Here is an 11723-nt window from a genome sequence, read left to right as displayed (position 1 = left end):
CGTGCCCCCCCCCCCCCAATAGATAGTCTACTCTTTTTTTTGTGCATTATTATTTTTTTGTAACCCCTAGTCGAGACTTTTCTTATAAATCAGTTTTCATTTTTCTCCAATTCATTATTTGTTTTCGGAACAAAGCATATATGATGAACGAGAAGCATGTATCAATTGATTTAACATTATAGCATTAAAATCATTCTAGATTATCATGGTTGCTAGTTGTTAATATCTAATCAATGAATAAAAATTCGACTATTGTATACGTAAAACATACCGAATATATACGGAACTTGCCAAACCGTATGTAGAAGAGTTATGTTTTTGTCCGGTTAGGAAACCACTTTGATCAGACGTCAGACATCTTTCTTCTCGAACTCTGATCTTTTGGACCTTCGCAGCTTTGGCACTATCGTGGGGGACCCAACTTTGTTCGCTGCAGAAGTCAAACCATGGAATATTGTTATTATATATATTTTTTTACTTTATCTCTAACCAAAGTAAATAATTATTACCAAAACTCTAAAATGAAAGACAAAAAACCACCACACTTAGAGATTTATACTCCTCCTGCTTTCTTTTTCCAATGCATGGCTTTTTACAACGTTCGCATGATTTAATTATGCACTATATATATATAAAACAGAAGGTGGAGGTTATTTTAAGAAGCAACACAGCACAATTAAAAAAAAAAAATCATCTCTTATATTAGTTTTCTCCTATTTTTTTATTCGGAAAAATTGAATCGCAGAACTCGGGTTGTAAGGACGTGGCAACAACATGGGAAGCCATGCAGAGAGAGAACGTGACGTGGCGCAAGACTGGTCTATATTAAAAAAAAAAGAATATAAATCAGATTATAATATTAGTTTATCCCGTTTCCATTATAATTTGGGCCCAAGAGGCCCTTGACATGCTTTAACTTGGGTTGAAAATATCGGCCCAGATTTTACAAGTAAAATTGGAGCCTTGAGGAAAGGCCCATTTGAAGGCCCAATTTATAAAAAATACCCAACTGCCGAAACCCATCTGATGCGTATATGGGTCTCTGTGTTTTAGTTTTTAAGCAGCCCAGTTTTGATGCTTTGATTTCCATTCGAGCTTTATTTTTACAAAATTTAATGTTACATTTTCTATAGTTTTTACTCCATCCCGTTTCAAAATATTTGTAATTTTAAATTATTTTATATATTTCAAAATATTTATAGTTTTATATTTTCAAAACATTTTTTTTATAATAGTTTCCAATTTTATCCATATCAAATTCCAATACATTATCAATAATTGCATTGTTTTTATTATCAAATAAGGGTATATGTGACTTTTGATCTATTTTTTTTTTAAAAATGAAACAATCTAAAACAACTAATGTTTTGAAACGGAAGGAAGGAGTAATCAATATTATCGAAAACGATGTAACGGCCGAAACTCATATGTGGCTTGACCTAGACCCGTTGATTTTTACGTCTCAAAAGAAGGAAAGCAAACTCTCGGCAGCAGTTGGGTGAACGTGCAAAGCATTTTTTCAGTAGAGATATCCTCCATCCATTAAAGCGTTCATTTTTCCCATTACTTGATCCTTTTTTTTCCCCCTACGTACGTGCATGGACCAACCAAATTATTTTTGTAATTTTTATACTTCTTCGAAATCGGAGAATAATCTCTGGGAGATATTCCCACCAAGATTGTACTCAAATTGAAATTACTCATTTACGAAACATATAATAAAAATAATAAAAAACTCAATTAACATTAGTTTAAAGACAGGGACCGGACCGTAATTTTCGATGTCCATCTCTCAATTTCCTGATTTTTGGGCCCATAAAGACAACTCTGCCTTTGCAATTGCAGGGGACGTGTCGACCTAATTCTCTTTTGGTTTACCCAATTCTTCATTTTGGCTCCCAAAAATCTCTTCATCTGTCTTGTAAGAAGCTTTCCCCTCGATCCCAAGGTATATTTTTTTTCTCGTTTTCTTTTGTTCTTAGACGTCAAAGTTTGATGCTTTTCTATGCTTATCGTTCTGGGTTTCCCTTGAAATTCGCCCCCGATGAACAATAAAAAGTGGGCTGAGAAATCTCCCGTCGGGTTTGTCAACCCTATTTGTCAGTGCTCTGGAATTTGAGGTTCAGAGAAATGAACTGATGGCGACATCTTTCTCCGACATAGATAAATATGATCGTTCTCTCTTGTTCATTGTCTGAAATAATCGGCGTTTCAACTTTTCTCGACATCACTTTGGCCGGAATTCGTTAGTGATGAGATTAAAACTGTCCAACAACTTATGATAGATGCCTGTAATTGATGGGTCCAATCTGCTGGGAGTGTTAAGATTTTGTTGGAAAAGTCGAATTTCATTTACGAGGCACACTGTTGATGTCAGCTGATGGATCTGACCGTGCATATATATATATAGCTGAAAAGAATAACAATGGTGATTCTAGATGATGGGTATTACTGTATACGATTCATCTCTTGATTCAATGATTAATCATATCGGTGTCGTTCGTTTCATGTGTGCATGTATTCGGATTGCATGTGTGGTAATCGTAAATTCGTAATGCTACTTTATTTTCTGACTCATTTTTTTATCAGATGAGTGAAGAAGTGAACGAGAGTCAAGTCGCAAAGACTCAGCGATCAGCTCCCCGCCTGAATGAGAGGATCCTCTCATCCTTGTCCAGGCGATCTGGTGCCGCCCATCCGTGGCACGATCTTGAGATCGGTAATTGTAAAACTAATCCAATAGGTTTCTTGTTGCAAATCTCGTGTTAGTTCTTCTGTTTCTTTGAACTGAATCAACTTTGATAAATTGATGCCTGCAGGACCTGGAGCTCCTCAAATCTTCAATGTGGTAAGTGCTATGCTAACCATTCAAACAAGTATTACGGCTAAATCTTGGAAATCAAAGACAAATCTTTTACATTTGGAAGTTATGTTTTATCATGTTTCAATTCCATTTGTGGGCCTATATGATACATCATCTGTGAATTCAATTCAGTCTGTTCTTCTTTGCCGTGTGCGCGCGCACTGGCAGGCTAATGACAGAGAAAAGACCCTGTTTTTAGGATTCTCGGGTTGTTTTGTCTGATCGAAACAGGTTGTTGAGATCACGAAAGGCAGCAAGGTCAAGTATGAACTTGACAAGAAGACAGGACTCATCAAGGTAGAGTCGAAGATGTAATACAATAGATTGGTTCTCTTATGTCACAAATCAATCTCACTGTTTTGATGTCTCTCAGGTTGATCGCATCTTGTACTCATCGGTTGTCTACCCACATAACTACGGTTTCATTCCCCGTACATTGTGTGAAGACAACGATCCATTGGATGTTTTAGTTATCATGCAGGTACAAGCCTTCACTACTTGTCTTTGTTAATAAAGAAAGCTCTACTCTCACATAGGCACTATACAAAAAACATGTATGCCATGTCGTTGAATCCGTTTTGTGGACAGGAACCTGTGCTTCCAGGTTGTTTTCTTCGAGCCCGAGCTATCGGACTGATGCCCATGATTGACCAGGTGACTTGCCTCTATAAAAGCCTCTTCTCCATAAATGACTGCCCATGTCAAGATTGGATGATAGTGTGATAGTGGTGCTTTCTATGATGCAGGGTGAGAAAGATGACAAGATCATTGCGGTTTGTGCTGACGATCCAGAGTACAAGCATTACACTGACATCAAGCAACTTCCCCCTCATCGCCTCACCGAAATCCGGCGTTTCTTTGAAGACTGTATCCTATTTCCATTCTTTGTGTCTGTTCATTAAAAACAAAAAAGACGAGATCTTTGTGTTCCTTCCTTGACGGGTATTCTGACAGACAAGAAGAACGAGAACAAGGAAGTAGCAGTGGACGAGTTTCTCCCATCAGAGACTGCAGTTGAAGCCATCCAACACTCTATGTAAAGTTTTCTCTTTTTTTGGGGGTTCCTTGATGGGTTCTTGTTTCGGGTTTCTATGATTGAATACGTGAAGGACATATGCGTTGACAGGGACCTATACGCGGAGTACATTCTGCACACCCTCCGGCGATGAAGAAGAAGCTTCCTCTCACCATTCATGGCGCCTTTTTTTTTCCTTATCCAAACTAATATGTTTGAATAAGCATTTCTTTTTTCTTTTTTCTTTTTTCTTTTTTTTTTTAAAAAACGGATGGACATTGATGACATCTCTATGTAGGATCTTCTTGATCTCTGTGGATGGGCTCGACATAATAAAGTGTCGGATAATTTAAATTTTGGACCATAAATGTCCAATAAAAGAAGGAATATGGCAGTGAGCCCATGAAAAGCCCAAAGAGGAAGACGGAGAAGGGGCAAAGCGCGATTAATGAATGGGACAAGACGAAGAAAGTTGAAACTGTGAATGGGCCAAAGCCCAATAGTCTTTTCTCAGTGGCCCAGGTTTGTTTTTCATGTGTTAATAAATGGGCTTTAGCTCCAATATTAAATTAATATATTTACCAATTCCTCGTATTTGTATCACCATCGCGTGTGTTCAAGTAAATTTAATTTTCCACCAAATAGATTAATTATACGAAAATGACGGATTGGAATAACTCGCGAGAGTTTCAACGAATCCGAACTCTAAATTTGGTCATGGGATTCACGTTTTGGGAAGAAGAAGAAGAAAAAAAAGAGATAAGGATATATAGATTATAGAAGCAGGGTGGTCGGTTAGGCTGCCTACCCAAACCGGGCCCGGTCCAGTTACAATCACAGAGAAAACCGGTCCCTTTCACAAGATATACGGCGCGTGTATGTCAAGCATCTTTCACATTTGTAGTTATTATAATATATATAAAAAAGATCCGTTTTTTAAATTTCTCCTCTAGTGTGTACCCAAGTGAATACCGAATTTAATGACGAAAATCTTACACACACATGATATCTCGCGCATCACTTTCACACAGACACACACGTGTGTGTATATATATATATATATATATGCTTTAGTCACAATAAATAATACAGAAATTATCATTTATGTATAATTAATTGTTGTGACGAAAGTATATAAAATAAATATTCATTGAATTAACATAAGAAAGCAATCCTGATTTAATATTGTCCAAAATATTAGGACGACAATTTCAAGAGATTATTTTGTTTTTTGCTGAAGAAAAAAGTCGGGGGATCGAAGATAGCATGAAAATTAGGGTGCGAATAATAATAATAATAATAATAATAATAATAATAATAATAATAATAATAATAATAATAATAATAATAATAATAATAATAATAATAATAATAATAATAATAATAATAATAATAATGAAAAATGAGCGTATATGGAGGAGAGACAGCGACTCCACAAAAGGATAAAAGAGGAAGCCTGCGAAGCCTCCAACGGTTTTCTTCGTTGGGCCCCTTCCGTGTTCTCTTTCTATTTTTTATTCATATTTTTTTTTATGTATGGTTTTATGGTATACGCCAAGCCCTCGAGCTTATTATCATTGTTTTGTTTTGTGTTTCTTTCGTAAATCTGCTTATTTATTAACACCGTATTACAATATTCCCTTATATAGAAAATCAAATGATTAATAATTCGCTAGGTTTCCGGTCAAAAACGTTGACTAATTTGGAATCTATATTCATGTACTTAGATTTCTTTTTTTATTAAAAAAATAGACTTGTTTTTTTTTTCTCTCTTAACTGCAGCTTTTTTAAAAAAAATTGTTATGTCATTTTCTAATTACATTTGTGTAGTTATCAAGCAACTATGAATGTATATATACACACATATATATATACTCACACGGGGATTAGGGTTTACATTTTTGGATTGCGATGGATATATGTGTGTGGTAGCGTACAATATGTTTTCACGCGAACCATCCATTTTGTCTTGTTTCGTTTTCTTTTTTCTTTTAAACGTGTTTTCATATATGTGGACCGCATCAGCTGATTTTGGTGCCGCATATATAAGAATATAAGGAATATTTGTTCCACAGCATGTCTTTTATATATACGTGTGTATATATATATATATATAACATGATATTTCAATGTGATGATTAAAACATACATTATATAAATAGTTATAGCTAAATTTCATAACTATATATGTGTATATATATAACATGATATCTCAGTACGAGATCAGAACAAACATATGGCTAGCTCTCAAATATCATATATGAATGGAGAGCTAGGGCAAATGTATAGAGGAAGCTGCTTCTGATAAGCTATGTGTAGAGAGGGGGTTAGGGAGGACATGCAGCCCATATTTTTCAACCGAATGATATATATATATATACACACACATATATATACTATTATAAACATAGGTAGGAGCCTTATGATTCAACGAGATCACCAAGAGCGCAAGTTAGCGTTTGGTTAGAACTATATATATATATATATATATATATATATATATACAGTGGCGGACCTAGAGAAAGGGATAAAAGGAAGCAAGAATTTTATATATATATGATTTTACCTAAATAATTTTTATTTTAATGGGGGCATTTAACATTTTTTTTCTATAATCTTACAAATTTGCAAGTAAAATTGATATTTTTTTTAATTGATTACGGGCCTGTGCCCCACACCATATAAAGTGGGTCCGCTACTGTATATGTATATATATATATATATATGTGTGTGTGTTTATCAGACCAAGCCATGAAAAGGCACCGGTCCAAGCTTTTTACCACATTGCGATTTCGAAATCTATAATTTAGAGGAGATAGAAATAATCGTAATTTAGTAGAATATATAGGGGGTACCCCTTTGATTTTGATTAGAACATATATATAGACTTTGGGGCACATGACAGTTGTTGCCATCATCACATCACAACCTGCCCCATGCAAATGGATGCTATTTGCCCATACAAAATATATACTCATCCTTCCTCTCTCTATGTATGTATACATACATACACTACACAGGTCCAAAATTGCCCTCATACATATCACACTGAGATATTTGTTCAGCTAGCCAGATAAAGTTGGAGAGATTTCATTTGTTTTAGTGTGTGTGTGTATATATGTATGATATCGAGCATATGTCTTTGCATTTCTTAAATTACACTAATTTCATAACGGTGTTTTTCATCACAAATCTTCAAAGAAAATTTACAGTATTTCTTTATTTCTCTCGCGGAAGGGGACCAAATTCTTAATATTTGTAGATGACAATACGACAAAGATACAAATAAAGAAGGGAAAAGAAAAGAAGAGAAGATAAAACTCCAACCCCCAAAGCCAACTTGGTGAATTAAGTAAATAAGAAGAAGGTGGCTGTGGGGATACAGAGAGAGAGAGAGTGAGAGAGAGAGAGAGAGAGAGAGAGAGAGAGAGAGAGTGGTCCTAACCCTAGCTATTCCCTTCTCTCCTCCGGCCCCTTCCTAATTCTCATTTATTTTGTTATATATGTATACATGTATCATACATTAATTGCATCCTTAATCAATCTAATAATACATCTCTTAAACATACACGTCGTTATCAACCATTGAGATCCATGTGGGTTTCCTAATTATATATCGATTAGTTACAGTTAGTGATCGAACTTGTTATGCAATATGCATGGATTATTACGTTCTTCGGCATTTATGTGTCGTGCCTTGGATTTCTATACATATTACCTTATGTAGCAATTGTTTTGATTGAATACCCACTGGACCCCGATCGATTTCGTCGAAGCCTTCTTTCTTCGTTACGGTCAGATATCTGTTTTTCTTGATTTTTTTTATCATGTCAAACATCTAGTCGATCGATATCCCTTTTTATTTGAAAAAAAAAATAGATATTGACATATGTTCATGATGAAGCATGCATGTATATATGTGAATGAATAGAAGGAGATCGATTGTAGGTAGAGAGGTCCCCTAACAGGCAAATGGGTTTTGTAAATAGCAAACAGTAAATTGCTTTCGTAGCTTTTCGCCTTTGAATTAAAGACGGGGAGCTGCGTGCAGGGGAGGGGGTGGGGGGGCTACCCTTTCTTCAACTTATATTATTACCATATTATTGATAATTACACATTAAGATGTGACGGAAATACATATATAATATACATATACTCTCAATATACGTATCTCTGTGTAAACACAAGCATATACATATATAATATACGTATATGCGTGTGTGTGTCGACACGTGTGCATATATGTTGCTATTTTATATTGTTTCGTAGTGTTCCGATTGATATGTATAAGATTTTTGGACCACAAACATGGAACGTATCAGCAACCAGACCTACTTTCCCCTTGCGATTAGGGAAAAAAATAACGACTAGGACATGATTAGTTATATGCAATATAATGATTTAGTAAAAATATAACATTTTCATTTTAAGCCGAAAAAAGAACAGATAGTTAGTAGTTATGTACATAACGAAACCCACTTGTAATAAAAGGAAATATTATGTGAAATCTCATTTCTATACACGTGTTTCCATATTGACCAAATATTATTCTATCAATCATTAAATTTCATGTTAATTAATATTCAGCTGGCAGATACAGTATTCAAATGAAATATATCTTATGTATTAATTTGAAATCTGCGTCTCATAAATGAACTGTATGTTAGTTCTAGATACTAAGCCCAATTACCAAAACAAAAGTATTTTATTTTGTGGTCTGTGGTTTGAACTTTTAATTAATATGCTGAGATGAAGTGATCCTCTCCAATTGATATATATATATATATATACACACACACATGCACATTGTGTATACGTATGCCTAGACACGTGTTTCAAGGAATCAAGACACTCCAACAACTGTAATAGTAGGTGAGGACTATATTTGATTCAATTGTGAGATCATATATATATTATTAATGAAAAAACAGGCAAATACTCTAATTTAATTTTAAAAAAAGGTTAAAAAAATGCATTCACTTTCCTTTCGAGAGGTTACAGATAATAAACCCTTTTAATTAGTTTAAATGGGTGAAAAGGGAAAGGGTTAACAGCTAAAATACAAGAATCTGACTTAAGAAGACGTAAATGCACATGGATACTCTAAAACAAAAGTAGAGTACACAGTACACAGATTTAAATTGATATACTACAGATACTGATATACATCATGTATCTATGTATCTATCCACCCAACATGTATATATATTGCTAATATAAATACAAAGAGGAGCCAACCCAATAGACTAATGAAAAGGACAAATTGCTCACATGAGCCGAACCATATCCTTCATGGGCCCCTATGTATTACTCACTATTCACCTCTCTCTCCCTCCCTCCCTCTTAACTCTTTGATCTCTACAAAGAATCTCAAAGCCACCATTTTCTTCACTCTCTAGAGAGAGAGAGAGAGAGAGCTAGAGGTGAGAGAAGCCAATTATAACTCCAAGATTCATTTTTGGCTCATCTTTTTCATTTTGATGGGTTCCTTAGAGTCAACGTCGAGAGAAGAACCAAATCAACAAACAGCGTTCTTCTTGAATCTGTGTATGTATAGTTTGTTCTAATTCTAGGGTTTATATCTTTCCTGTTTCTGGTCAAAGAAAGAAGGCACCGACCATCTGAAATCCGACGGACTTCGGGAAAAAGATTTGAAATTCGACCTCAAGAATATGTCCTCGAGCATGCCGTGTATACACATCCCTCTCTTATAAGGTGAGACCACCAACTTTATTTTTTTTCCCTTTCAAATTAAACCCTTTAATTTAAATCCTTCTTTATTGTGGTTGAATTTTCGTTTCGTTTCGTTTCGTTTCGTTTCTAATAATATCTCATGTGTGGTGAAGATCTCGAGTTATGTACAACTAATCACGATGAAGAACAACAACAAGAACCCAGTACCAACAATCCAAGAACAAGAAATGGGCTCAGTCTTCATCAAGAACCATTGACCAGCCTCATTCACCGAGCAAGAAGAGCAAGATCTCGTCGAAAACTGGGGTAATTCTCATGGATCTATCACTAGCGACCACAGGTTCCGACCAAGAACAAGACAGAGATCAAGAAATCGCCGACAAAAACATGAACCTACCAGTTCCGGTGGAGAAGGAACACATGTTCGACAAGGTCGTGACGCCGAGCGACGTGGGGAAACTGAACCGTCTGGTGATACCGAAGCAGCATGCGGAGAAGCACTTCCCGCTGGACCCCTCATCGAGCCAAAACGGCACGCTGTTGAGCTTCCAGGACAGGAACGGCAAGATGTGGAGGTTCCGTTACTCGTACTGGAACAGCAGCCAGAGCTACGTCATGACCAAAGGATGGAGTCGCTTCGTCAAAGAGAAAAAACTCGACGCCGGAGACATCGTGTCGTTTCAACGTGGTGTCGGCACCGAATCCGAGAAATCGAGGCTTTTCATCGATTGGAGGCACCGTCCCGACATCAACCTCTTAAACAATCCGACAATACCCTCTTCGTCGTTCCTCCATCATCATCATCATCATAACCAGTTCGGTAATTTTAATTTTAATTTCAATTTCCCAACGTCGGTCAACGGCAACCGACTACCGGAGCATTCCGTTCCCCGGAGCTTGAATTTCGGAGTTCGTGGCAATATGTATCAGCAGCAGCATCAGCAACATCAGTACTACCGTCAAGAACGAGAGATCGTAGGGTATGGTTATGGTAGTTTTGTCGGTCGGTGCTGGCCGTTGGACCAGCGGAACTTCGGTGGATCAGAGCCGTTGGTGATCGACTCGGTCCCGGTTGTTCCCGGGACGATATCTCCAGCAGTTATGGCGGTGCCGCCGCCATCTGAAGTGGCTGCCGCCGGGAAGAGGTTGAGGCTGTTTGGAGTGAACATGGAGTGTGGTACGGACGATCACTATTCTCCCTCTTCATCTTCCGGGAGAGATATAGTGGATGAATCTTGGGTTCGGGAAGGCGGCGGGCCACGTGGCGAAATGGGCGCATCGTCTTCTTCTTCTTCGGCTATGAGGCTAAGTTTGTCAATTGATGATGATCAATATGCAAAGAAAGGGAAGTCTCTGTCTTCCTTTTCTCTTGATTTGGATTCATGATTAGAACTCTACTTGGACGCGAAGGTATATATGAGAGTTCTTCAATTCAAGACAAGCCAATTAGCTGTAGAGTTTATTTTCACCATCCTTTTTTCTTCTCCCTCTTCCTTTTTAATCCGATCTTCTTTTGGGTTAAAATCATCGGATTTTTAATTGCAAAGGGAATTAGATTCCCAGTGAGAGGGAAGGTTTCGTTCGTTCATTAATGGAGTTTTGTTTCAAGTTGTTCTTCATATTCAGTGTTTTTAGTTTATTACTATGTTGAGACCTGAACATTGCAATTATGTATATAAATGTTTAAAATACATGAAATTATATGTTCATATATCTACATGCTTTCAACATTTTACGATTAATCTCAACTTTTCCATACATTTTCTTGTCGCCCTCCATAAATTATCCGCTATTATACCATGAAATAACTCCCTATATATGTGTATATATATATATCCGGTTCATGAATTGTGAAGTGATTCACTAATCCACCAAGCAAACCAATGTTCACCGTTCAGTTCTCGTCTTTGTTATGATACATTTAGATTGATGAGTGGAAAAGGCTTATACGTTTCATAAGTTGTACTCTGCACCAATCTCCCTACACTGACAAAGTTTCATGGTACATTCCAAGCTCATGGGCAGTTCCAAAACTCTCTCTCCTCTTGTTTTCACTTATGGTCCTAAGCCCATGTATTTTGTTTGGTTACTGTTGTTTTGCTCGGTTAAAGAGAATTGCAGGTTATGGGCAGAGAAAAGGGGGATGTGGAA

At 36.5% G+C, this 11723-nt stretch overlaps 2 protein-coding genes across 2 annotated transcripts; both read left to right on the top strand.

Annotated features, from left to right (window-relative positions):
* Window positions 1-1832: 1832 nt before the first annotated feature.
* On the top strand, window positions 1833-4258 carry LOC104801344 (soluble inorganic pyrophosphatase 1). The gene is made up of 9 exons (XM_010524575.2): window positions 1833-1948; window positions 2590-2719; window positions 2820-2848; window positions 3095-3160; window positions 3237-3344; window positions 3452-3517; window positions 3610-3730; window positions 3818-3899; window positions 3990-4258. The coding sequence occupies exons 2-9, from the start codon at window positions 2590-2592 to the stop codon at window positions 4030-4032; spliced, it is 645 nt and encodes a 214-aa protein (XP_010522877.1). The 5' UTR covers window positions 1833-1948; the 3' UTR covers window positions 4033-4258.
* Window positions 4259-9148: 4890 nt separating this feature from the next.
* LOC104801342 (B3 domain-containing transcription factor NGA3) lies at window positions 9149-11272 on the top strand. Its single transcript, XM_010524574.2, has 2 exons — window positions 9149-9593; window positions 9725-11272. The coding sequence occupies exon 2, from the start codon at window positions 9888-9890 to the stop codon at window positions 10956-10958; it is 1071 nt and encodes a 356-aa protein (XP_010522876.1). The 5' UTR covers window positions 9149-9593; window positions 9725-9887; the 3' UTR covers window positions 10959-11272.
* The last annotated feature ends 451 nt before the right edge of the window (window positions 11273-11723 follow it).

The sequence above is a fragment of the Tarenaya hassleriana genome, unplaced genomic scaffold, assembly GCF_000463585.1.
Source record: "Tarenaya hassleriana unplaced genomic scaffold, ASM46358v1 Cleome7, whole genome shotgun sequence".
NCBI classification, from domain to species: Eukaryota; Viridiplantae; Streptophyta; class Magnoliopsida; order Brassicales; family Cleomaceae; genus Tarenaya; species Tarenaya hassleriana.
The sequence above is the reverse complement of the archived record's forward strand: the minus strand, read 5'-3'. Positions and strand labels throughout refer to the sequence as shown.